The sequence below is a fragment of the Aspergillus pseudotamarii genome, assembly GCF_009193445.1.
Source record: "Aspergillus pseudotamarii strain CBS 117625 unplaced genomic scaffold BDV38scaffold_3, whole genome shotgun sequence".
Classification (NCBI taxonomy): Eukaryota; Fungi; Ascomycota; class Eurotiomycetes; order Eurotiales; family Aspergillaceae; genus Aspergillus; species Aspergillus pseudotamarii.
Genome location: NW_022475017.1, coordinates 588,743 through 612,423, shown reverse-complemented (window position 1 = coordinate 612,423; position 23,681 = coordinate 588,743). Strand labels below are relative to the sequence as shown.

The 23,681-nt window shown below is 48.5% G+C and overlaps 8 protein-coding genes across 8 annotated transcripts; 3 read left to right on the top strand and 5 right to left on the bottom strand.

The window, feature by feature from the left end:
- Positions 1-1,188: 1,188 nt before the first annotated feature.
- BDV38DRAFT_277764 (short-chain dehydrogenase) lies at positions 1,189-2,199 on the bottom strand (the record flags this gene model as incomplete). Its single annotated transcript, XM_032058561.1, has 2 exons — positions 1,189-1,806; positions 1,864-2,199. The coding sequence occupies 2 exons, from the start codon at positions 2,197-2,199 to the stop codon at positions 1,189-1,191; spliced, it is 954 nt and encodes a 317-aa protein (XP_031919015.1).
- Positions 2,200-3,911: 1,712 nt separating this feature from the next.
- BDV38DRAFT_293434 (tyrosinase family protein) lies at positions 3,912-5,039 on the bottom strand (the record flags this gene model as incomplete). The annotated part of the gene is made up of 5 exons (XM_032062247.1): positions 3,912-4,190; positions 4,254-4,575; positions 4,632-4,717; positions 4,770-4,916; positions 4,953-5,039. 5 exons carry the CDS (start codon positions 5,037-5,039, stop codon positions 3,912-3,914), a joined length of 921 nt encoding a protein of 306 aa, XP_031919014.1.
- A 4,437-nt stretch (positions 5,040-9,476) lies between these two features.
- BDV38DRAFT_277761 (uncharacterized protein) lies at positions 9,477-10,014 on the top strand (the record flags this gene model as incomplete). The annotated part of the gene is made up of 2 exons (XM_032058560.1): positions 9,477-9,777; positions 9,830-10,014. The coding sequence occupies 2 exons, from the start codon at positions 9,477-9,479 to the stop codon at positions 10,012-10,014; spliced, it is 486 nt and encodes a 161-aa protein (XP_031919013.1).
- A 548-nt stretch (positions 10,015-10,562) lies between these two features.
- On the bottom strand, positions 10,563-13,685 carry BDV38DRAFT_293432 (glycoside hydrolase family 78 protein). Its single transcript, XM_032062246.1, has one exon. It carries the CDS (start codon positions 13,355-13,357, stop codon positions 10,754-10,756), a length of 2,604 nt encoding a protein of 867 aa, XP_031919012.1. The 5' UTR covers positions 13,358-13,685; the 3' UTR covers positions 10,563-10,753.
- Positions 13,686-14,788: 1,103 nt separating this feature from the next.
- On the top strand, positions 14,789-16,743 carry BDV38DRAFT_277759 (glycosyl hydrolase family 43 protein; the record flags this gene model as incomplete). Its single annotated transcript, XM_032058559.1, has 11 exons — positions 14,789-14,854; positions 14,909-14,969; positions 15,034-15,125; positions 15,191-15,402; positions 15,468-15,555; positions 15,615-15,759; positions 15,822-15,827; positions 15,886-16,021; positions 16,075-16,165; positions 16,237-16,651; positions 16,709-16,743. 11 exons carry the CDS (start codon positions 14,789-14,791, stop codon positions 16,741-16,743), a joined length of 1,347 nt encoding a protein of 448 aa, XP_031919011.1.
- Positions 16,744-16,785: 42 nt separating this feature from the next.
- On the bottom strand, positions 16,786-18,172 carry BDV38DRAFT_234295 (putative alanine--tRNA ligase). Its single transcript, XM_032053227.1, has one exon. The coding sequence runs from the start codon at positions 17,812-17,814 to the stop codon at positions 17,002-17,004; it is 813 nt and encodes a 270-aa protein (XP_031919010.1). The 5' UTR covers positions 17,815-18,172; the 3' UTR covers positions 16,786-17,001.
- Positions 18,173-19,294: 1,122 nt separating this feature from the next.
- Positions 19,295-21,402, top strand: BDV38DRAFT_293427 (amino acid permease/ SLC12A domain-containing protein; the record flags this gene model as incomplete). Its single annotated transcript, XM_032062245.1, has 7 exons — positions 19,295-19,447; positions 19,582-19,781; positions 19,847-19,894; positions 19,951-20,084; positions 20,146-20,327; positions 20,376-21,074; positions 21,163-21,402. 7 exons carry the CDS (start codon positions 19,295-19,297, stop codon positions 21,400-21,402), a joined length of 1,656 nt encoding a protein of 551 aa, XP_031919009.1.
- A 258-nt stretch (positions 21,403-21,660) lies between these two features.
- On the bottom strand, positions 21,661-23,063 carry BDV38DRAFT_293426 (alpha-hydroxy acid oxidase; the record flags this gene model as incomplete). Its single annotated transcript, XM_032062244.1, has 6 exons — positions 21,661-21,736; positions 21,785-21,861; positions 21,912-22,240; positions 22,316-22,486; positions 22,538-22,878; positions 22,936-23,063. The coding sequence occupies 6 exons, from the start codon at positions 23,061-23,063 to the stop codon at positions 21,661-21,663; spliced, it is 1,122 nt and encodes a 373-aa protein (XP_031919008.1).
- Between the last annotated feature and the right edge of the window lie 618 nt (positions 23,064-23,681).

The window sequence follows — 23,681 nt, the reverse complement described above, 5'->3', positions numbered from 1 at the left end:
AAGCCCTTTAAATGGTAAGAATAGGCTTGTTAATCCCCTGGTCTATGCAATAGTTCACATCCCAGGCATTGAGGGCTCCTCATATTTATAGCTTTGGCATTTCCCCTTGCTTTCCATCATCCCCACGAGCTATTGTGACTTCGGAGCATCTAAGCAGCGTACTTAGACTGATAACGCCATTGGCATAAAGTCTGAGCAATTGTTAATCTCGCTTATATGCAGCTAAAGTATAGTTTATACATTATTGCCCGAGATGTGAACGTTCTGATAAGACATCTCCCGGCAGTAGGTTTACTAGTACTTGTATCATCGAGTTCATCAATGACGCGATCCCGGGCGAGATGCAGTAACCGAGCATAACTACGTTTGTTCCTCTATCATCGTTCATACCTCCTACACCTCACGATCACAAAGATTATTGTCCTTTTTTTAATGCAACATTGTGGTTGAAGATTAAGGTCCTGCAGCGTATGCCTTTGAAACTGCATAAATATAATGCGATATTGTCGGGATATACTGCCGGTCAAGCCTTGGCGTTCCTTCATATGGCTCCGATGCGAACAGCGAAATATAGACAATCTCTACACAACAGGATACTCTAGCCTTGGCTCGCTATCCTACATCATAACGCGCCAAATTATGTAACTCCGTTATCCCATGCCTTTCTCAAGATCCCAAGTCACTTCCCCGTGGAGACATCTGACTTTATACCACATCACATGATCGAGAAGATAAGGATAGATGGAGGGCGTGAAACTAGGGGCTTTAAAAGCCTACCGGTTAATGTCCTGACATTAGACATTGGTTCTATGCTTCGAAAGATCGACTATATAGGATGGAGGACTTCCCAGCTAAGTGAGAACACATAATTACAGAAGGTATAGACTTTCAATGTTTTAAAAAATATAGAATATTGAAGATATTGTAGCCTTTATACTGCTCATGGGCCGCTGAAGCTTAGGGTAGAATTCCTGCATGCCGCATCAGACTCAGTACTGGTGATAACTTTATCAGGTAGGTCTATATCTTCGGCTCACAGTTCGCTATCAGAGGGACCCGGATGGCTTTAACAGTAGCATTGCTAACATTAAATAGAAGACTATGGTTCCTCTAGTTCAGAATGCAATCTCTCACACATATAATGTAGAACAAGCCTGACCTGGCTTCATGACTACCATGGCTTGACTTTCACCGAAACCCCTGCGTCACCTTCTCAGCCCAATTTTCTAATTCCTTTGCATAACCCTCGTCGGTCATCGCCTCCAATAAATCCGCTCTCGGATTCGGATGCCACTGTCCAAAAGGAATCACATAACGGCCCCCGTCACGGGCCGTGATGTCCCCACTACAGCCAGCCCACAGTAAGGTATGCGCTCCATCGTCCACAGTAGCGAAGAAGGGCAAGGTCAACCAGATTGCGATCCGGGGTGCATTATCATAGATGCCCGTGCGGACGGTTGCAGGGTTCGCGGTGATGCTCACGACACACTTCTCTGAAGCCGGGCCGTCACTGGCACCCACCGACGCCTCATTGAACCGCTTCGCAAAGCGATCGGCAAGGAACCAGTTGCCGGTTTTGCTGATGGTGTAATTTCGAATCGGGTCTTCACTGGGATGGTCAAGTTCGTTGGGCGGAACTCCTTCCGGCGGTGCCGAGGTGTCGACAAGCAGGCTGCTAGACCAAATCACCCGCACACTGTTGGGTACGGTGTCTGCAGCAGCAGCAGTACGGACTAGAAGATCCGACAGCAGTGCAGTCAGCAAGTAAGGGCCCACACAATTGGTGCCCATGTGTGGCTCCAGGCCCTGCGCGGTGCGCTAGGACAGTAGCACGCAAGCAACCCCGGCGTTGTTGTGGAGCACATCGAGGCGTGATTCCTGCGATAAAAAGGCCGTGACGAAGGGTTTGATTGTACGGAGGTCGGAGAGATCGATTACAAGGAACTTGATCGTCCCGGGAGTTTGCGAAGTGCTGGTAGTGGTGACGGCTTGAATGGCGGCATGGGCTTTGGTCTCATTGCGTGCGGCCATGTAAACCGTGGCTCCGGCATCATAATAAATCCGTGTCAGCGCCAGGCCAATACCTGCGGTGCTGCCGGTGATGATCACCACGCGGCCCACTTGAGACGGAACAGTGGCTGAAGTCAGGGCGGCCTTGGCGGGGAAGACCTGTGGCCAGATTCGTTTACAGTACTCCATGGTGGTGAGTATATGTTGGGGGTAGAAACGGCTTAGATTGACCGAGGTCCGAAGGGAGAAAGGGGCCAGAGAGAGATAGAGAAAGATTCTCTTTATTTGAACAGCTTGGGGAGCAGCCGGCCGCTATTTAATCCACCTGGACAAAGAAATATTACTAGTGGTATATGCAGTAAGTCCCCATCCCTGCCTCATCCCGGTGATAATAGCAGTTACCGGTATCACTTCGAAAATTACAACAGAAGTCCATTTCGTATTATAAAAGATATATTTCGATCGCTCGCCTGATGCCGTCGTCCATGATATACCTGTCAGGTTTCCTGCAGTCGGGTGACAATATTCTCACAAAGAGTACTCAGTGTCTTTGCACTGATGACATCTGATTGTACTAATGGTCACTTTTAACTCCTGGCGGATCCAATTGCGAAAGTCCACCGCCGCCAGCGAGTCCAGTTCATAAACTGACAGGGGCTTGGCTGACTCCATCGGCTCCATCAGCCCTAGACTACGCGTAAAATGTCGATTAACTACCGCAATGGTAGCTGTTAGTTGCTCCGATAGATCCGCCGTCGCACGAACTAGCGAGAGCAGTGCCTGCACGTCCCGCGTTTGACCACCACTTCCGACTTCCTATGCATCACCTCTCGGCGGTAGCGTCAGCGTTGTGAATGGAGAATCCTGAAGCAAGTCGGCATTCGTGCGCTGTGAGAAAGTGATACCCGTGATAATGTGGGGGCTTGTATGTTGGCCCATAATCGACGCTCGGAGGATCTGATGCAACAAGGCCTCGTTATTCGGGGTCCAGATGTTCATGTCAAACCGGTTGGCGATTGACTGATGCTTACTGACATATCCGACATCCCCAGTGACTCCAAGATCGACAGCACAGGCCGGAAGACCCTGTTGATGGCGGTAAATAGCGAGAGAGTCCAGCAACGTGTTGGCAGCGGCGTAATTAGCCTGGCCCTTTTGGCCGATCATACCTGAAAGACTTAAGAGTCATGTAAAGAAATCCAGCTGCTGGTCAAGCTCCGCAGCAGCCTCGTGCAAATTCCATGAACCAGTTACTTTACATGAAAGCACATCATGGAATTGCTCCCCGGTCATGGCCGTGTAAATCCTGTCCTGTCCGTCAAGATAGTGAGAAATAGCACGTACACATCCAAGATAACATACCTTTAACTCCAGGACACCTTGAATGATATCTCCGGTTGGTTTAGGCCTTTGTCGGAGCTCCCGACGAATATCATCTTTGATTGACATTGACGCATCTCCTTTCACGATCTCTCAGCCAGCACCTAGGGAAGAGAGATCTTTAATAATACCTTGGGACCCGTCGTCGTCATAGCCACGTCGAGACCTTACGTTCAGCGTTTGTTAAGCGTTCTGCCACTCGACCAAAATACCTTAGGCATTTAGTTGTGTCTCCAACCGAACAATCTGGCCAACACCTTATGACCAAATGTTTCGCACCGTGGCGGGCCAGGTACACAGCTAAGCTTTGACACACTCCTTTCAGGCTGCCCACAATGAGATACGCCTTATGCCCACAGCATTTGAAATTCACATGATCGACCTGGATAGGACTTGTAAAAGGGGCTTGTATTGATTAGCCGTCTTGGTATTCAGCATAATTATTTGGCCATCCAACTTCATCCCAAAGTCCTTGCTAAAGTAAGTAGCCTGAGTCTACCGTGCCTTTCGTCATAGCAGGCCTAATCGTACCCATAACAAAGGTATCCGCCCTGAGTGTTCATAACCTCCCCAATAGTAACATTGGGCTTGATGTTGAAGGACGACAATTCATAGTGAAGGGTAGCATTCTGCCAGCCACCGGCAGGTTCAACATTGGCCGTATGGTTCAAGGTCGGTCCGCTGATATCGTAGAGACGGTTGATAGGGTCCTCCTTCTGCCACTTCCACCAAACACGGTCGATGTACATATGGTGCATAAAGAAAATCGGGTCACCGGGAGAGGATTTGATATCGGCCATCTAAAAGTGAAAGTGGTTAGCAAGAGGTCATTCTACTGCAAGTCGTTAGAGGTTAGTACATACCACACCACCAATGTAGGTGTGCACGCCCTTATGGGGAATGTTCGAAATGCAATCCCACCAAGGTGAGAAAGTGTTATAAGCGTTACAATGGTTAAGGGCGGTGCTGTTCGCATTGGCAATCGCGTTTTCGTTGTCCCATGCGCGTCGCAGGCAATAGTCGGTATCCTCGTCGCCGGGACCAATGTGCAAGGTGTAGTTGGCGAAACGACCGTCAGTCACACAGGAATCCGATCCGGTACCATTGCCGCCGAAAGCATCTGGTCCCCACATGGATGACTGCCACATATTGCCGCTGTCGGCATCTTTCTGCTCGTCCCACCATCTGTAACGCCGCTTAGTATGCAGGGAATAGGTGTAAAGCAAACATGTTGAACCTACGGGATGGGGCCAGTATAGCCACACTCATCTCGGAGTAAGTTCTCGTATATGTGCATGTAGTAGCGGTGCCACGGGAGGAATTGGCCCTTTTCACAGAAAAGTTAGAGATGGGAGAAGTACAAGGAAGGATCAACTTACAACGTGATGAATGATATCCGCGTATGCAGTAGTGGTCATTCCACGGTGAAGGGCTTGAAGATCACTGAACCGGCTGGTAGTGGCGGTCAATCCGGACTTGGCAGGCTTGTCCATCAGGCATTGGACGGCATCGAGAAAGCTACTCTGCTATTTTGCAGTCAGATGACGCCACTCCTTACGGACTGTCATCTTCTCTTTGCTGCAGCTGCCGGTGAAGTACCCTGGGATGGACTGGCTGGTGATCTCACGTTTGTCGACGTTGGACGACATCTTTGGGAAAGCAGCAGCAGGCACACTGACTGCCAGAGCCAATGCCGCGCTAAAGACAGAATACTTCATGGTGAAAGTTGAGTAGAAAACTAACTTAACGAGTGACAGGCGTCTGGGCGCGCCGGAATAATGAAAAGAACGGAGTGACGATTGTCCAAAGAGATGAATGGATGATGTTGGATGGAGCCAGAAGGTAGTATCCTCTGTTTTTATACTTCTCATTCCCAGCATTGCAAAATTCAAATGTCTTTTGAAATCTTCCATATCCCGTACCAGCGCCTTGCGGGCTTGGCATGAGAAACCACGAGTACAAGCCCTATATTTGGTATTGGTGTGGGCGGATGATGAATCGGACTCCATCGGGGAATCCACATCACATTTTCCTCGATTGCATATTTGACAGTTGCGATATACACGACTGACCTTCAAGTATCAATTCACTTGACTATTGTCTAGTAAACCTGCCGTGAAGTCGAATTCAACTGGCATGTTTGCATCTCAGAAGAAGTTTGTTTCTTCGAACGTACTCCAATCCTACAATGAGATGCTAACATTTTAGTCGAGAAAAATCAAGATACGAACGCCTTAATCCAACATGAAACATGCGGCTGAACTGAAGCCGGTACCGTACATACACTAACCGAACTTCCGCATCCATTGGTCTTTTCGACCGCGGTTATGGCCGTTTCCATTAGTATCACAGCATCGGCATTGAACCAGTAGTTTGAGTGGCGTCGGGATGAGGTGTGTTGAAAACGCGTTGGTGAAGAGTTCCGTACGTATGCTTAGGTGGGTGCTTTTCTTGGCACGATGGGAAAAACCCGAAGACGCGTGGCAACACGCTAAGATATCGGGATGGGACTCCATGTAGACGATCATTTCCCTCAAGAGAATGACAACCATTCAATCGCACTGGTATTCAGTCAACATGGCAGTTCGAGACTACTACAGGGCTGGATTTTCCGAGAGCTTGTCCATTGGAACGCCCGACCAGATGCTTATCGGGATTGATCAACAAACTGCGATCGGCGGATGAAACATTCGGATACTGCCCATAATTGATGTTACAATGCAACTGTATTAGCAACTTCCCAACTAGCTAGATAGATAGATAGATAGACAAAAATTGCAGGTGGCACTTCAGTATCACCCATGATAAAGGCATATTCAAGCAGGTATTTCCTTTGGTTGGTAGGATACTCTAGTAGGACCGATACCTACAATCCCGAGTATTCTCGAAACAAGAGAACGTCCTTTTACTATCATTCATATCTAATACAAGGGAAGAAAGCGGAATGAAATTTGACACCAAGTTTGAGATAGATGAACTCGGCCAATGGACTTCCAAAGGTCCTGTTCGACCGGACGCGCATACCAGATTGGGGCAGTTTTCGGCAGGCTCAACTCAACGTCTGCTGAGGTTCAACCCGCTCGGCATCAATCTGCAACTTTCTTTCTTCGCGTCGGGCCGAACCTGGGCCAATCTCTTGGCAACTTCTCGATCCGCCATGAAGATCTACAACATTCTGTATTGACCACGTAGTTTTTACAATAAATGGACTGAGATCTCCTCCAGGCGATCGATTGCTTTGTGTAGTATGTCTTCTGAAAATTTACATCAGTTGTCAGTACAATCATGGTACCCCTATACACAATTCGTAAAACAATCGTGTTTTATCAACAACAAAAGATATATATTTTCATAAACCTTAAAGGCTCCGACCATGGCTAGCTCTTTTAGACCACAATAACTTGCTGTATTTTCCTAGAAAGCTGTCTCAGAGACTTCCCACACTGTGCATTGCCTTTTTAACCGTCAATATTTCGGTGTCTATAAAAGGGACTTTGATTGCCAACCTAGTCTGCAATAAGTTGCTCACGTGACGGATTCTGCAAGCAGAATTATGAATACATGCTAGTAAGGGGCCAAGAGTCTTCGAAAGCTTGCTTAGGTAGAAGCTTTACGCCGAGTGCTTGTCTAGGAACCCGATCGATCCAACCCATTATGCTAATGGCAATGCTCCCCTTAGATCATACGGCTACTGTTGTGATACATCGTATTGATCCATACTGCGCATTGTAGGAACCCTCAGCTTTGGAACGATGGGCATTGAGAGTAAAAATCAAGATAATACAGATAAAATAAAGCAAACATATAGTTCTACTGGATCCCTTTCGAAATAAGTAATTACGCCATTTGCTGCTTCGCCATGCCGTAACATCACTCGGTAAAGATAAAATGCAACACCTTCAGGTAGGGTTACAAATCGAATGTTGTTGCGTTTACTATCGTAATGTCTGGTTCACCTCGGCTCGAATGTTTGCGGGCTGGACATTGGGCAAGGAGGACACACATTCTTCACTACGGAGTGCCTACTCTGTAGTTCCGAGGCAAAAATACCGTAAGGCTGCCAAGAGGCCCTTATATAGATCTCGGTGCGGAATCACTACAGACCGAACGTGTCGTATGTATCTGTATGCCTCTGCATATTTTTGTTTATCCAATTCCGGACCCGATCGGTATTCGAACGATCTGATTAATGTCTAATATTTCTCATCACGATGAGACTTTGACCGAGCATCAATATCCGACAGTATATCGCGCATAGCTTTATCCGTTTTTGTTCTAGTCGTTTAGATCGTTTGCCCGTTCTAAACGAGCTGCCCAATGACCTAAAGATACTAGTCCCTATTCCCCACGATGGTGACCCACAAACATGGCCTTGTGACCCGAGCAGAAGGTATGCGCTGAGGGTCTTCGTGCTGTCGTGCCTACTGGCTGTGGTAGTGGCTGCTTACCTGCTGCCCTGTAAGTTCGGAGGTTTAACGGCAGTCACGGCCGTCTGGCGCGGTCCCTTTTACTGGTTATGTCCTGTGACCACGTGCTTGTTTGTTACTTGGAACTTGTGAGCGATTTAGCCCTACGAGACTAATAGCCGGAATTCAGCCGCTACAGGTGCAAGGCTTCTGGCTTCCCATTAGCTGGAGTTGAACGATGGCCGACAATACACCAAGAAAGATCCGGGTAAATATATGAATATTGCCCGTGAGCATAGTAGTCTATCCACGCTCCTTCTAACGGAAAGAGCACCATTGTATCTATAATCATATGTCGAGTATCGAGAATATCTATCCTTCTTGGAATACCTAGTTTATTGCAAGAATATGGAGTATATTCAAACCCCTGGGCTACTCGACACGTGATTGTCGAGGATCCACTTTCTTACTAGAAAAAACTTCATCTTTCCTAGAACAGTAATTCTCAACTACTACTAACCGAAGGCGGCAAAAGCACCGACCAATGAAGGCGGTTACTCCTTAATTGATATACCCCGTTAATTGGCAGGGTGGGCTGTCTGGTCTTTTTCCTTGTTTCTCAAGATAACTAGGGCTGACTTTTGCTACTGAGCCCCAGATCTAAACCTTTTCGATACTGAATCAACTGGGGATAATAACGGAAGTACTCCGGAGTAGGTCCCCCCATTTCCCCCCCCCCCCCCCCCCGTGATATATACACCGGTGTTACTTCTACTGGAATAACTGTAAGATTGCTTGACCTATGGAATGCCAATAAAGCGAGTATATATGGGAAAAACATGGCAGTCGCCCCGTAGCATTGTGAATATGGCGGGTGCATATTTCCGAAGTTGGGGTTCCCGGTAATATTACTCCATGGTAAGGATCATTGTAATTGCTCAAGGCTTCCTACAGGGTTAATTATGCTGGTCGTACATACTCGCGTGACAATACCGGTCTTGAGGTATCTACGGCCTATGGTCTACAATCCCTCGCCATAGTTGCCGATATAGGATTGATATCGCCCCCAACCTAACATGTCTCAAATTGCTACGTCTCAAGACGGTAGCATGTTGCTAACTGTCGGTAGTAAGCGAGCCTGATATGTTACATTCGCCTCTAAGTATACAATGCCGAGAAAGCTTTTCTGATATAACCGTACCGTAACAAGCCGTAGGACCGCATGTGGTCACCTCTAGTGTTGATATGTTGCAGTATGATCGGACAAGGACGCAAACAGAGAAAGTACACAACCCAAGTATGTATGTTGACTGATGGGCAAGCAGGAATTTGTCCATTCAGGGTGCAATCAATTATGAAGTCCGACTACTATGTGGGGGCCGGGGATGGCACGGTATAGGGACTGTGGAGCTCCACGGCAACCCGGGTTGTACTCCAGAGCGAAATGGGTATGGGAGGACCCTTGAATCGGCAAAGTAGTCGTCTAGGGTCTCCGACTATGAACAAAGAATTAGCCGAACAAGCGAATATAGCCCCCTCCGAAAGCTATATAAGGCACGTCGTAGACGTCCATATGCCCTTGATATCTCGTCACTCACAAGCATCTATTCCTCTGGGAAGCAATCACCTCAAACTCTCTTTGTTCCCATCCACCAAGATTCAATCACCACCCAATCAAAAATGTTCGTTAAGAAGGCATTCCTCGGCCTCGCCATGGCAATGGCACCTGCCACGGTCCTTGGCCTCGACGATTTCTGGCTGGGATCCTATTCCGGTGAAGGCCTCGCCGGTACCTGGGCCAATCCTGGCTCACTCGGCATGTGTTACTATACCATTGTCGGCAAGGGTGTGAACCAGTGTGATGCAACCCGACTGAACCCTGCGGATGGTTCTGGTGGCTGCCCTGGACAGAACGGCAAGCAGCCGAATTTCTGTCATATGGCAATCGGTGGCGCTGGCGTACCCGATGGGTATCAGCTTGGTGTGTATTCTGCGAACTTCATAACAGGATTGTGTACTAAGTGACGCTCTAGATCGCAATGGAGGTGATTGTCCGGTTGATAGCCGTTCCGATGGAACATGGTACGCTGATGTGGTCGACACCAACAATGGCAACGCCAAGGTCGGCCGTTGTGTTTATGAGCTCTGGATAGGCCCGAACTGTGCCTCAACCGGCAGCTTCCTGACTGAGACCTTTGTTCACTGCTACCAGGATTAGGCGAGGACTTCTCAGGGAATGGTAATTGGAAATGATGGAAGTGCTTGAGAATTTGGGCTGAAGCTGGGTGTGGGGGTGATAGTTGAACGGCAAAAGAGTAAGACGGAAAATGTACAGTACAGTGATTGGATGTATATCAAAATTCTAGTTTTGGACATTGACGCCTCCCGGGCTATTGCTAGTGTATTTGACAGAGCAGCGATTTGTTGTCCTGTCAATGATTTCAATTGGATGGATGACTACTTCAAAGCCCTCTTTCCCGGCAGTCTTCCGCTCGAAGGACAGGCATGAGGCTATATCGGAAAACAGCAACACCACAATGAGGACATGAATGTATGCACTTACTAGAGATGATGTTCCACCATCGCTCCTCGCAACAGTAGTTTGCTCATAGTGATTAAGTAGCAATGTCTATGACTGCTTACACTGAATCAGGAAGACTCTAATAACGCCTAGTAGTAGTAGCCGGTATAAGGTACAGAGAATACCAGTCAACGATGCCCCCTTGTTAGGCTCTAATAATGTTGACCCTAATGCTAGGCATTCACTGAATATTGTGTGATTGCCTTACTCATCGCTATTTCAAGAACTAAGCAAGGAGGATTCTATTTTATAGGTTCTAGTATAACTATTAAACGCCTAGCTATACACACAACCTGCTGATAAGGCAGAATCCATGCCATATGCACCCCTCAAAGCTACCAGAGCTGTGACAATGCTTTAATTCCTAGTGCCACTATTACTGCTTCCTGGACGCATTGAATTTATACTGCCCCGATCCAACTTCCCTTGTCACATTCCCGTATGGCAATGTAATGACAGCATTTGTGTTGGGCGGAATGGTTACCTCCAAGTCAAAAAGATCCCCATTCAACTCCCATTTGGCACCGACCTCTCCGTAGGGACTGATAAAGCGAGAGTTGGCACTAGTAATGTTGCCGCCAGGGACAGGTGCGATTTTAATCTTTTTCCAACCAGGCTCCGCAGGAGCAAGGCCACCAATAATTTGGTGAATCCAATCTGCAACAGAGCCAAAGGCATAGTGGTTGAAACTTGTCATTTCTCCAGGGTTGACACTGCCATTCTGCAAGAGGCTATCCCAGCGCTCCCACGTCGTAGTTCCATTTTGAACCACTTGGTATAACCAGGACGGCACCTTTGTTTGCAGGAGCATGCGGTAGAAGTCATCTGTGGCGCCAATATCGGCCAAAGCGAATCCCAGGGGTGGGGTGCCCGCGAAGCCTGTGCCAACAAGGTAGTCATTGTCGGCAATTAGACTGCGCAAAGTATTGCCGGCAGCAGATCGCTCCTCATCAGATGTAAAGAGGCCGAAGTGCAATCCCAAGGCATATGCTGTCTGAGTCCGGTTTGCCATTTCACCATCCGTTAGCCATGCCTTGCGGAATTGATCGACCAAGCTGGTGTGCTGTTCACTGTACTTTTGCGCCAGGTCGCTGTGCCCAAGGGCAGTGGAGATATTCGTAAGGAGCTCGGTCATTCGCACCAAGTAGGCGTCGGCAACAAGGTGCGAGGCGGTTGTCGCACCACCTGGGTTGTCTGGTGGAGATTTCGGGTCCAACCAATCTCCGAACTGAAAGCCGTCTCTATCCCACAGACCAGTATCCTCACGTGGAATACCAGTATCAATCCAGCCTTGGGCCTGTGAGTACTGCTCTTCGAGTATGCCCAGGTCACCGTATGCCTGATAATGGTTGTATGGCCCAGCAACTACAACGTCTCCCCATACTGCCGCAGCTCCTTGCTCCGAGCCTGCGTTCGGCGGGACAATTGGAACAAAGGGTGGTACGATCATTGTCCCATTTTCCTGCATCTCGGACCAAACGTCGCGGTGCCAGCTCCGCCAAAAGCCAGCTGTATTGTAGAGATAATCAGCAGTGGGCCCAAAAGCGTGTGCATCGCCAGTCCAACCCAACCGCTCGTCACGCTGAGGGCAATCCGTCGGGATAGAAATGAAATTGCCTCTCATTGACCATAGGACATTTTGATGGAATCTATTGAGCAGCGCGTGGGAGCATTCGAACCAGCCTGTACGTTCCATATCACTATGAACAACGACTGCTGTGATAGAATTTTCGTCCAGTGGTGTCGATGCTTCCGGCCAGCCGTCTACCTGTGCATATCTAAACCCGTGGGTTGTGAACCGTGGCTCCCAGGTTTGGGTACCATCACCGTTCAGGATGAACGAGTCGGTGGCTTTAGCCAAACGCAATGGGCGAAGGGCAAGCTCACCATTTTCGAGGACTTCGGCATGATGCAAAGTGATATTTGTGCCTCTGGGCCCGGACACTGAAATCCTAAGCCTACCGGCTACATTCTGGCCAAAATCGATTAGAGTCTTGTCTGATGGAGATTTGAAGATCTTCTGCGGTTTAACCTCCTCGACCCTCCTGACTGGCGGGCCGTCAGGGGGGGTTAGCTTCCCTTTCAGCGTGGGCAATTTCTTGACTGCCAGCCAATTGGTACCATTGAAAAAACCCGAGGACCATCCGGCAATGTTGGCTTCAAGCCGTGAATCGTATGTCTCCCCGTTATAGATCTCAGAAGACACTGTGGGCCCGGTGTTTGCCTGCCAAGATGCATCGGTCGGGATCTCAAGTTTGGTTCCGTCTTCCAGCGTAACGACAAGCAATGAGAGAAGGCCAATTGTGTCTCCATAGTTATTCCTATACTTTCCACCGAAACTAAGGATACCAGAGAACCAACCCTCTGCGACGGTAGCACCGATTCCGTTGTTGCCTCGCTTGATAAGGTCGGTCACATCATATGTATCGTAGACATGCCGATTATTGTATGATTGCCACCCAGGTGCCATAACACGGTCGCCCACTCTTTCTCCGTTAATCTCCGCCTCGTAGACGCCTAGAGCGGTGATATACAGTCGGGCGGATTTGATTTCTTGGTCCACAGCAAAGGACTTTCTAAAGTATATCGGACGCTTAGGTCCATTCAACTCAGTCTCGCGGTCAGCAGCAATAGGGGTTGCCCTACCCCAGTCCGTCTCGTTCAATAACCCGGGCTCAACTGCCACCCAGTCAGACCAAGGTGTAGATGATTGATCCTGCATGCCATGGGCTCGTGCTCGGACTCTAGCCTCCTCGGCTGTTTCCAGAGCAGTGTCTGGCCATGGGACGAGAATTGAGTCGGACGAATTGACAGAGTAGACTTGAGGTACGCCGTTTCGTAGTATCTCGATATCATAACCTGCTTGTGTCCAGTTGGTTGCAACACCCTCGAACCGCCAGGAGATCCGAGGTTTAGACTCGGCAATTCCCAAGGGTTCGCGATGGTGCTCGAACGATAGCTGCGATATCGAGACCGCCATCCTTAAAACGAAAAGAAAAAAGTTGGTTCAGGTCAGTCTCCACATGGACCTTTCTCGTGCCTGAAGAATACGAGGTGGGTATTGTGATAACTGACGAGACCGGTGTTCAAATACCCCACATAAGACTTCGAGAAAGGCACAACATATCTATTCGCACGCTTGCTATTGACCCGAGCGCCGACGGTCTCGGTCATCTAGCTGCAGCAAATATCTAGCCCTCATGCCTGGGGTACCCTCCGGGAATTTCTCCGATCGACGATGTGCCAATTGCTATTCAACAACGATTGATGATGTTCTTCATTCTAGTCCCAATTGAGGACTCACTCCTAGGGTATGGCGGAATTTGCCGGCTTCCCTGCATTGATAATGTGGGGTATCAGTGACACAGACTCGATAATCCTGCGGGGAATCTGGGGAGCAGCTGATATTGACTGCCGATCCTCGGGTTCTCCGAGCAGAGAGTCGTTTATTATGACCCGACTAGTCTTGGCCTTCGGAGTGCATTGCGCCGAGGGTAGGCTGCCGCATAAAGGATCATGTCGACCTATTAGACTTTCATGGCAGAGAGTTTGCTTGGACCAGGAAGAGCAGAAAAGAAGGAGACAAGGGAATCGAAGATGTGGAGGTCCGGCGTATAGCAGTCAGTAGTGTGGTTTGGTTTACTTCGCAGTCTCTCAAGAATTCGTCCTATTACGAATTATTCCATGCGATACTTCAACAGTACACAGTACTCCCTCTGATTCATCCTATGCTTGCAACGGGTTTCCTAACACAAAATTAGAAGTGGAGCCATTAGTCACCTTGTGTCGGACATGTTGTTGTATAGATCATTAACATTACCTGTTTCCAAATTTGATCTTGTCTAACCTACAATAGTCCTATACAAACCTAAGTATTTTCTGATATCTAGGAGGAAGTTGGACAAGAAAGACAGGAGGAAGTCAAACCTACCGAGCTTCGTGGTGGCCTGTGGAACTGTACGTTCCCTTTTAGTCGGACAGCTTGCTTGCGGTAATGCAAGAAAGAACAGAAAGCTTTGTATAAAGGCTCCATGAACGCTGTTTGCGTCATCTAACAAGCAGGCTAGCAACATGCATTACGGAATCCCGTTCCCACAGCGTGCAGGCTGCGGTTATACTGAAGTTACTATGGCCGGGCATCGGCAAAATTGACGGAGTCTGCTCCGTCTCCGAGTCGGAAGGAGTTAGAGCTTGTCGGGTAATTCTGATATCCAGATTTATCTTCTGGGTGGGTCGTCATGCATCAGTCAGACCATGTAGGATAGATTGCAGCAGAACCCCTCAGTGTCGTCTCCACTTTTGTCTTACCTGTGTATATCCTGCTTAAATACTGCCTCGAAGGGAATCGCCAAGCAGAGTCCATCTGCTTCTCCTTGTCAGAGGATCCACGCATATATACGTCACCAAAACTATGATTCTCGGCTTCGTGATAGCTAGCCTAAGTCAGGCGGCTGTAGCTGCGGCATCTCTACAGATTGTGAGCATCTACTTGCAGCCGAATTCGTATTGTTCTATGCTAAATTGAACTCAGGTCCCTGGTGCTACGTGGACCGCGGCGGGCACCAACCAGCATGTGCAGGCTCATGGTGGAGGTATGGGACATACAAATAATTCAGCTATTCTCAAGCACTGACTCGTACAACTACCGGGACCTAGGGATTATCGAAGTCGATTCGACGTACTACTGGATCGGCGAAAACAAGCTGGATGGAAGCTCTTTTCAGTCTGTCAATTGCTACTCGAGCAAAGTTAGTCCGAACTCGAAATGCCTTTTTTATACGACTGACTTTGCATCTAATCATTCCGACGATAGAACTTGGTAGAGTGGACGTTTGTCGGAGAGCTCCTTTCCCGTCAGAACAGTGGAGACCTCGGCCCCGATCGCATCGTCGAGCGACCGAAGGTGATCTACAATGACGCCACATCGAAGTACGTATTATGGATGCACATCGATAGCAGTGACTATGGCGAGGCAAAAACCGGTGTTGCAACGTCTTCCAGTGTTTGCGGCACATATGAATATCTGTAAGTGCGCCCTTCGCCAACTCACAATGTCTTCGGTTCTTGGACTGATGGACGTGTGTATTTAGAGGCTCATTCCAGCCTCTCGGGCATCAATCTCGAGATATGGGTCTTTACAAGGATGACGATGGCACGGGATATCTTTTGACTGAGGACGTAAGTGACGGGTCGTATCGACGTAGAATTGCAACTGCATATAGCTCAACCCTCATTAGCGCCCGAATGGCCTGAGAATCAACAAGTTGACTGATGATTTCACCAACGTCACGGAAACCATTCATCTCTTTCCAGAACACGTGGAAGCCCCAGCGTTATACAAACAGGACGGAGTGTACTTCTTATTTGGCTCTCAGTTAACAGGTTTTTCTTCCATTCCCCTTATTCGTCCCAAGACTCCTATTGTTGGCTAACGGATGATATAGGATGGTGTATGTCTTTTCATGTTACTTAGCTCCAAATAGTCAGACGGACTAACTATTTGAACAGCGAACAACGATAATAAATATGTTACTGCAACAAACCTCAGTGGGCCCTGGACAAACTGGGCCGACTTCGCGCCAAGTGGAGCCAACACATTCGAGTCTCAAACAACTTTCGTCCTAGGAGTCGGCGATTCTGTAATGTAAGTGCATTCTACCAAATGTACCGTAAGGCTTCGATCTCTAACATCCTCAGGTACATGGGCGATCGCTGGGACTCTTCCAATCTCATGAGATCTACCTATATTTGGCTTCCCTTGACAATTGAAGGCACTACGGCGACTCTGGTATGAAATCATCCGCTGCTCCGATAGCCTTCCAATAGACTACAGTTCTAACATTGTCGATATTTACACAGCACGACGAATCCGCCTGGGTTCTACCACTTGACGGAACCTGGTCCTCCGCCGGAGATAACACCATCTACGAAGCCGAATCATCCGACAATGCCCTTTCTAACGGTGCCAAGATTATTTCCTGCAGCGGCTGCTCTGGTGGGAAGTCTGTTGGTTACATCGGTGGTACCGACGACGGAACAGTGGAAATCAGCAACGTGGCCAGCGCGGCGTCAACCGATACCACTATCCGTGTCCGGTATGCGAACGGAAATAATTCCCAGCGCTACGCCAATGTCACTGTGAATGGCCAATCTCATGTGCTTGCGTTTCTTCCCTCTGGAAGTGGGAATACGCCTTTCACGTCGACCCTCCATACTACATTAACGAAGGGAGATGCAAACACCATCACCTTCAGCGCGTATGAGGAAGGATGGGGTAAGTTGCTTTCCTCTTTCCGCGTCCATGAATCACTAACTAAATGGCAATTATTAGGTCCCGATATTGACCAATTGGTTATTTCAAAGTAGAAACATTTGTGGACAAGGTAATGAACTTGAGAAGAGTAATTCGGTTATAGGATGGTACATCCTGCTGGTCTCAAACGAACGCTTGAATATATTGGGATATGAGCATGTGATCGCACCATACCCTACATTCTGGTGATTGTTCTTGTCGATATTCTATCTTATTGCAATTCCTTCCTAAGCTTAGAAAATTGTCTATATGCCGAACGCTCATCGGGAAAGATAACCGGGAAACGGATGATTCAACGCCAGGGGGCATAATCATTTCACGGCGTAACTGACACGAGACTTCCCCGACTTCCTAGAGATCTTCGTAACGCTAGTTGGTCCACACAAATCCGTAGTATCGACATGCGTTCCTCCACAGGGATAAACCTCCGTGCCGACAATGTTAACCACGCGGAATTTCTCTCCCGGCATCAGGCTACGGTCGGGAATCAGTCTTTCCAGACCCTTTTCCCGAAACATGGCTTCATCCCACCACTCAACTTGAACCTGGCGCTTGTCGGCAATATAATCATATACCCGTTTCTGAATCGGCTCCTTCCACTTCCCTTCGATTAGACCTTGAAATTCACAAGAGGCCGAGCCCGGGAAATGAGACGCCTTTAGTTCATCAAAGCCCTCAACCTCTTTTTCCAGGAGATGCCTCACAGCTGCACCAAGGACATGACCTGCGGTGTGAAGCCGCGAATGTAGTAGACGCTTCTCGGCGTCGACTTCCTGTCGGACGGTCTCGCCCTGCGTAAAGATCGGTGGCGAACTATCCCCAAATTTCCCGAGGTGCAGGACCTGACCTTGTCCGGTCGCATCCATGCGAACGGCTGTCACTGTAAATGTGGTTCCTGCGGACCCTGTCATTGTGCCCACGTCGGAGGGCTGGCCGCCCCCTTGAGGATGGAAGATGGTCTGTTCTGTGGCGACGACATGGTCATCATCTTTTCCCGCGGGGAAAAGCTGACGGTTGGGATCTTCTAGTTCGTTGAAGCGATATACTGTTGTGACCGGTGTGTCGAGGGTGAGAAGGTTCCAGTCATGCTGGTATGCGAGGAAGGTCCGGCTAGACGCGGCCATTGTAATTTTGCGTGCGGAAGAATGTAGCCAAGAGTTGTCACAACCTAGGTTGCGGGGTTGACTGGAGTCTCGAGGTTGTGGGCGCAGATTTCGTGGATTGGCCGACGCGGGGAAGGAGATCTTACCCGATTAATGCAACCGGGAGAGGAACGTTGTCCAACTCTACCAACCCTACTTTTATGGAGTCTAGGGATAAATGTGGGTGGCTCAATTGGACTTGATGGAGGGAGACTATGGACGGGGAGGGAAGGAGGTTGCGACCTTTGTGGGCCCATCCGTCGCCAAGCCGAGGAAATACAGCAAAAACCAGTTAATTACCAGGGGCCAGATGATCTACGAAGTACAACCGGTAGGTGACCGGCCCGGTGAGCATCATGAGTACGATTGTGGGACTCACGCGGGGTAAAACGAGAGAATCAGGTCTCTTCAACGTCAAGGTCCGCTATATTATGCTAGATAAGCGTAGAGGCGCGATTAAGCTTACGATGGCATTATGGCCTGAGCGTGATAAGCTTGTCTAAAGCCTGTAGGAAGTGTAGAAAACCATTCGCATTGTGTTTGTCTCCCTTCTGCTATAGATTACCCGAAGAAACCTATACTCCGTATATAGCCGTCTGATACTGTATGTACACTGGTAACCTCGTATGGCAGGCTCTGGGTCTATAACAACAGCTATGTGAACTACTGTCTGCCTGAATTAGATATTGGTAACGTGATGGTTTAGCCCTAGCCTTCGAAAACAGTGGAGAAATAAAGGTGCAAGACGCGGGGTTGAAAATGGTTGTTCTCTGCACCGAGCGCGGCCGGTACCCTCCGTAAATTACAGTAAGAATGCTAGAAATGAGGTACGTATACGAGCGAGCTAATCCGCAATCGACTTCTGATTTGTCGCCCTAACCATGTCCACTATAGTTGGTACGTGCATTACACCGATAAAATTGAGAAACATAGTCAAAGACCCACGGTATTTTTGAGCAAAGAGATAAGTAGCATTCTTTTCCAGAAAATGGCAGTCAACCAGGTGAATTTGGGGGTTAGCATACCGGTTGCGGGAGGGATATCGCGGGAGACTGAGCGGACCATGTGGGGGAGCAAAACTTGGACAATCGATCTAATTTACGGTCAGCAACTCGTATAGCTTTTCCCCGGATCTTGAAGTTGTGGATATGATAGTGGGCTTTCTTTTTGGGTAGCCTAGGCGATGTGGGGACGAAATACGTTGGATTATATTTGCACATGAAGTAGATATTGGGTAATAATGAGAACGCTTGATAAGAGAGTCTAGGATCTGCGTCAAGTCGTGTTCTATTGCCATCCAATCCAGTGATATCTTAACTTATCCATATCTCCACATCCATCCGTACGTATATTTGAACATGGCCCACCTCCTAGTCAATGTATTCTACTTTAGCTGCCCTTGACGCTTCACATTATTCTCCCTCTCACAATTGTACATAGCTGTGAAGCATCGGGTATCATTATGACTAGCTCTGAACAAGAGGCCAAAGAAGGCAATGACGCAAAGAATGCACTGTCGAACAACACGGATGCCTCTGCTGGGGACGTTGAGGAGGCAAATGGCAATAACCTAAAGAGGGCCCTCGAAGGCCGGCACGTACAGATGATCGCTATTGTGAGTCAACATCATCCGCATCGGTAGTTTTCTGTAATCGATGAATATATCGATACCTCTAGCAAGAATCCAATCTCTTGGTTGGGGTTCGTGCACAATGGTCCAAGCGTACTAACCATGAACCGTCTCTCTAGGGTGGTGCAATTGGTGCAGGTCTTTTTGTGGGCTCGGGTGAAGCACTTGCAAATGGTGGCCCTGCTTCCGTCCTGATAGGGTATCTTGTTGTTGGAGTTCTACTGCTGTGCACAATCATGTCGCTCGGGGAACTAGCCATCATGTATCCGATTAATGGAGCTTTTTACCAATACAGCGCTAGGTTCATAGATCCTTGCTGGTTAGTCCTAGGCTCATACCCCATCCACATGTCTGGGTCATTACTAACAGGCCCAACTTATATAGGGGTTTTGCAGTCGGCTGGGCGTATTCTCTCGGCTGGATGGTCACTTTGTATGCATCACGACATCATGAATCTTGGTTTCCAAGACTAACACATTCAAATACAGACCTTTTGAAATCACTGCAGCCAGCTTAACGATCGAGTACTGGAATTCGAGTCTGAATCCCGCAATCTTCGTTAGTATTTTCCTAATAGTGCTGGTCATAATTCAAGTGTTTGGAGTACGCGGTTACGGCGAGGGTCAGTCATCCTCAAGCTCCCCTTAAACGAGGAAACATGCAAGCTCACAGTGTGTCTACAGTGGAGTTCGTTCTTTCTATAATCAAGGTAATAGCCTGTATAGGGCTGATTATTCTGGGGATCATCATCAATACCGGTGGCGTCCCCGGCAGTCCGCAAGGATATATTGGTGGACGGTATTGGAGTGATCCGGGTGCTTTTGCAAACGGATTTAAAGGTTTCTGCGCGGTATTCGTAAATGCGGTAAGCAGGAAATCTTCCAGTGATATCATCGTACTGACCATTGTCAAGGCAGTAGCTTTCAGTGGCACGGAACTGGTCGGTCTGGCCGCAGCAGAGACAAAGCAACCCCAGAAATCCCTTCCCACGGCCACAAAGCAAGTCCTGTGGCGCGTGACAATATTCTACATTGTGAATCTCCTCATTGTCGGTCTCAACGTTCCATACAATAGTCCCCAGTTGCTCGGTTCGGATGACGCAGCCAGTTCTGCTGGAGTCAACACAAACGCCAGTCCTTTTGTCCTCGCGATTCAGGATGCTGGTATCCACGTTCTGCCCTCAATTATCAACGCCGTTGTCTTAATTGCTAGTCTGAGTGTGGCGAATTCGTCTACATTCGCCTCAACAAGAACCCTACAAGCGCTAGCAGCCGATGGAGGTGCCCCATCATTTTTCGCCTATATTGACAAGGCCGGTCGACCACTAGCTCCAATCGCTCTCCAGGTGCTCTTCGGCTTCCTGGCATACCTCCAGTTTGCATCATCCGGACTTGATGTATTCAATTGGCTACTTTCTATTGCTGGCGTCTCAACCGTAATGATGAACCTGAGCATCAACATCGCCCACCTCCGGTTCCGTCTCGCCCTGAAGGCCCAGAATCGGAGTACAGATGAGATTCCGTGGAAGTCCTCCATGGGTATAGTGGGAAGCTCCATCGGTGCCTTTCTTTCTGCTATATCTCTTGTGGCAATGTTCTATTCCGCACTATACGTGAGTTCCACCCCTTCCAGAGCCAAGCGCTCTGTTTACCGTTCCTCGTATCCTGGAGAAAAGGAAATGCTAACCTTTCCATCACTAGGCACCTGGTGGAGACCCTCCTACTGCGTACAATTTCTTCCAGCAATATCTCGCTGGATTCTTGGGCCTCTTTCTGATGATTTTCTGGAAACTGTGGAATCGGCAATGGTGGGTTGGAGTCCCGCTCCGCCAGATTGATCTAGACTCTGGCAGACGGTACATGGAAATCGAACAGCTTACTCCAGGTGAAACCGGAGAAAGCCTTCCCTGGTGGAAGAGAGCAAAAGAGGCAATATGCTAAGGGACAGTGTCGAGGTAAATATTTCACGACTTACGTGCTACGATCGTGTGAGCGAAGCCGGAGCCGCCCACCGGAGAACATCACGCTAGGTGAGATAGCGGTTGGGTTGGCTGGAGATCGAGCTCATTTTGATACTATCATTCATTTTATTTCGATGACTCCAACATAGATAGCGTCTGGCCAGACAGTGTATACTGCTGCACGTAAAAAAGCAACATTGAATCGCTTCACGATTTCTACTCCAAATTCAATACATAACTAGAGCTTGCAGATGACTCCGGAAGAATCGACAGTGGCTAGATGACTTCGACTAATATCTTTAATACTTCTGCAACTGTTCCAAGTATCAGCATCAGACCCTGGGAAACGGTAAGTCACTTACCCAGCGAGGGCCATCGTCACTTTTAATTCCGTCAGAAGAATCTTGACCGCGAGCTCTACGCCCTTTTTACCATTATACTACAAATATTGTCAATCATAATACTCCGGTTACCGGACATCCAACATACCGCCAAGCCCCATAGAGGAACACGACCGACAAAGCAATGTTGCGCGCCAAGGGCTAGGGCCTTGAAGATGTCTGATCCTCGCCGAATACCCCCGTCGATTGCAATCGGAATCCTCCCTTTGGCAATCGGCGCACATTCACGGAGAACATCAAGTGTGGCAGGAACGCCATCCAACTGACGGCCGCCGTGATTTGAGATGATAATACCGTCGAACCCGTGCTCGATAGCTAGAATGACATCCTCCGGGGTGTAGATACCTTTGGCCCAGATCTTCATGTTGGTGATTGAGCGGACCCACGATATCGCCTCGCACCATGTAATCTCGGTGTCTTACATATTGTTAGATCTGTCTGCCGATGTGCTGTGGTGTGTAGGCTAAGGTAATAAAGGGAAAGTCATCATACCGTATTCAATATCTGGGAATTCCTCTCCCAACCCGAAGGGCTTCGAAGGGTCCGGTGAGAGATTAGGGTATGCCATCCCCGTAGGGAGTGCGAAGTTATTTCGATTCTCGTTATATCTGATCCCCAAAACTGAGCAGTCTACCGTCAGGAAGATTGCCTTGTACCCGGCAGCTAGGATGAATTAGCCTACTGTTGCCAGGAGTCGTGTAATGGAGGCGGTACCTTCGGCGCGTCTAATCATTTGGGCCGCGATGCTGCGATCTTTGGGGATGGCCAGCTGAATTGCATAGGGATTGTGACCAGTACCTTGCGCAGCAACATCCTCTAGTGGCGTAGAAGCATATGAGGAGAGAGCCATGCCGATGCCCATATTCGCTGCAGCCTGTGATGTTGCAAACTCTCCGTCGGGATGAGCCAGCTTATGCAATGCAGTTGGAGAGAAACCCAGGGGAAATGTGACCTTGGATCCAAAGAGCTCCGCGGAAGTATCTAACTCATGGATCTTTACAAGAACACGGGGACGAATCTTGTAGCGGTCAAAGGCAGTCACATTGTCGCGCAGACTGAGTGGTTTGTTACTTTTACGTATTGTGGAAGTATCTAATTTGTTGAAAGCCTACCTAATCATGTCCGTGGCTCCATCATTGTAATACTCGCGGTATACCTTGGGTAGCTTCATGCTTGCCTCACGTTGAAGATCAACGATTGAGAGGACATTTTTATCGTAAACAGGAGGGCGGATACTCATTGTTGGTTTGTTCAAATGGCAAATGCACAACAGGTTGAGAGGAGATTAGCACCGGTTTGCGACACAGATTATATACTAGTTTCTGTTACATGTGTTGCAGTACACGTAAAGTAGAGGACCAAAAAGACAGCACATAGTGTTTGGCGTGAAGGGAAGGACAGTCCGTATGTCGACCTACAATACATCCATGACAATGATATCTTTGCCATTGTCATCTAGACTTACCAATGTTAGTTTGAGGCTACTCTTATCTTGCATAAGCCGGAACCCGAACGGAGTTGCCTACAGAATATTAAGCCCAGACTAAAAGAACAACCCCAGTGGAGCTAGCGATAATCATCCTTATTTTAGTTATCTGGACGAAGGCAAGACTCTCCGACGGACTCGAATAATTGGTCGGCCCATACCAAGCCGACCCACATTCATACACTAAGGCTTCCTTCGGAAGGGCAACTTCCTCGGTTCTCAAAACATTCAACTGGTGACCATGGACAATATACTGTTATCGTTCATATGAGCCACATTGCACTGTATCAACGATCACGGTGTCCCTTGTGCACCTATAACCCATGTTGTTGTCGGGGAGCCAGGATCATCTCGGATATCATCCTCGACTAA

Excerpts from the sequence above, each read along its gene's own strand:
- BDV38DRAFT_293432 (XM_032062246.1), bottom strand. The coding sequence starts at position 13,357 with ATGGCGGTCTCGATATCGCAGCTATCGTTCGAGCACCATCGCGAACCC.
- BDV38DRAFT_234295 (XM_032053227.1), bottom strand. The coding sequence starts at position 17,814 with ATGGCCGCGTCTAGCCGGACCTTCCTCGCATACCAGCATGACTGGAAC.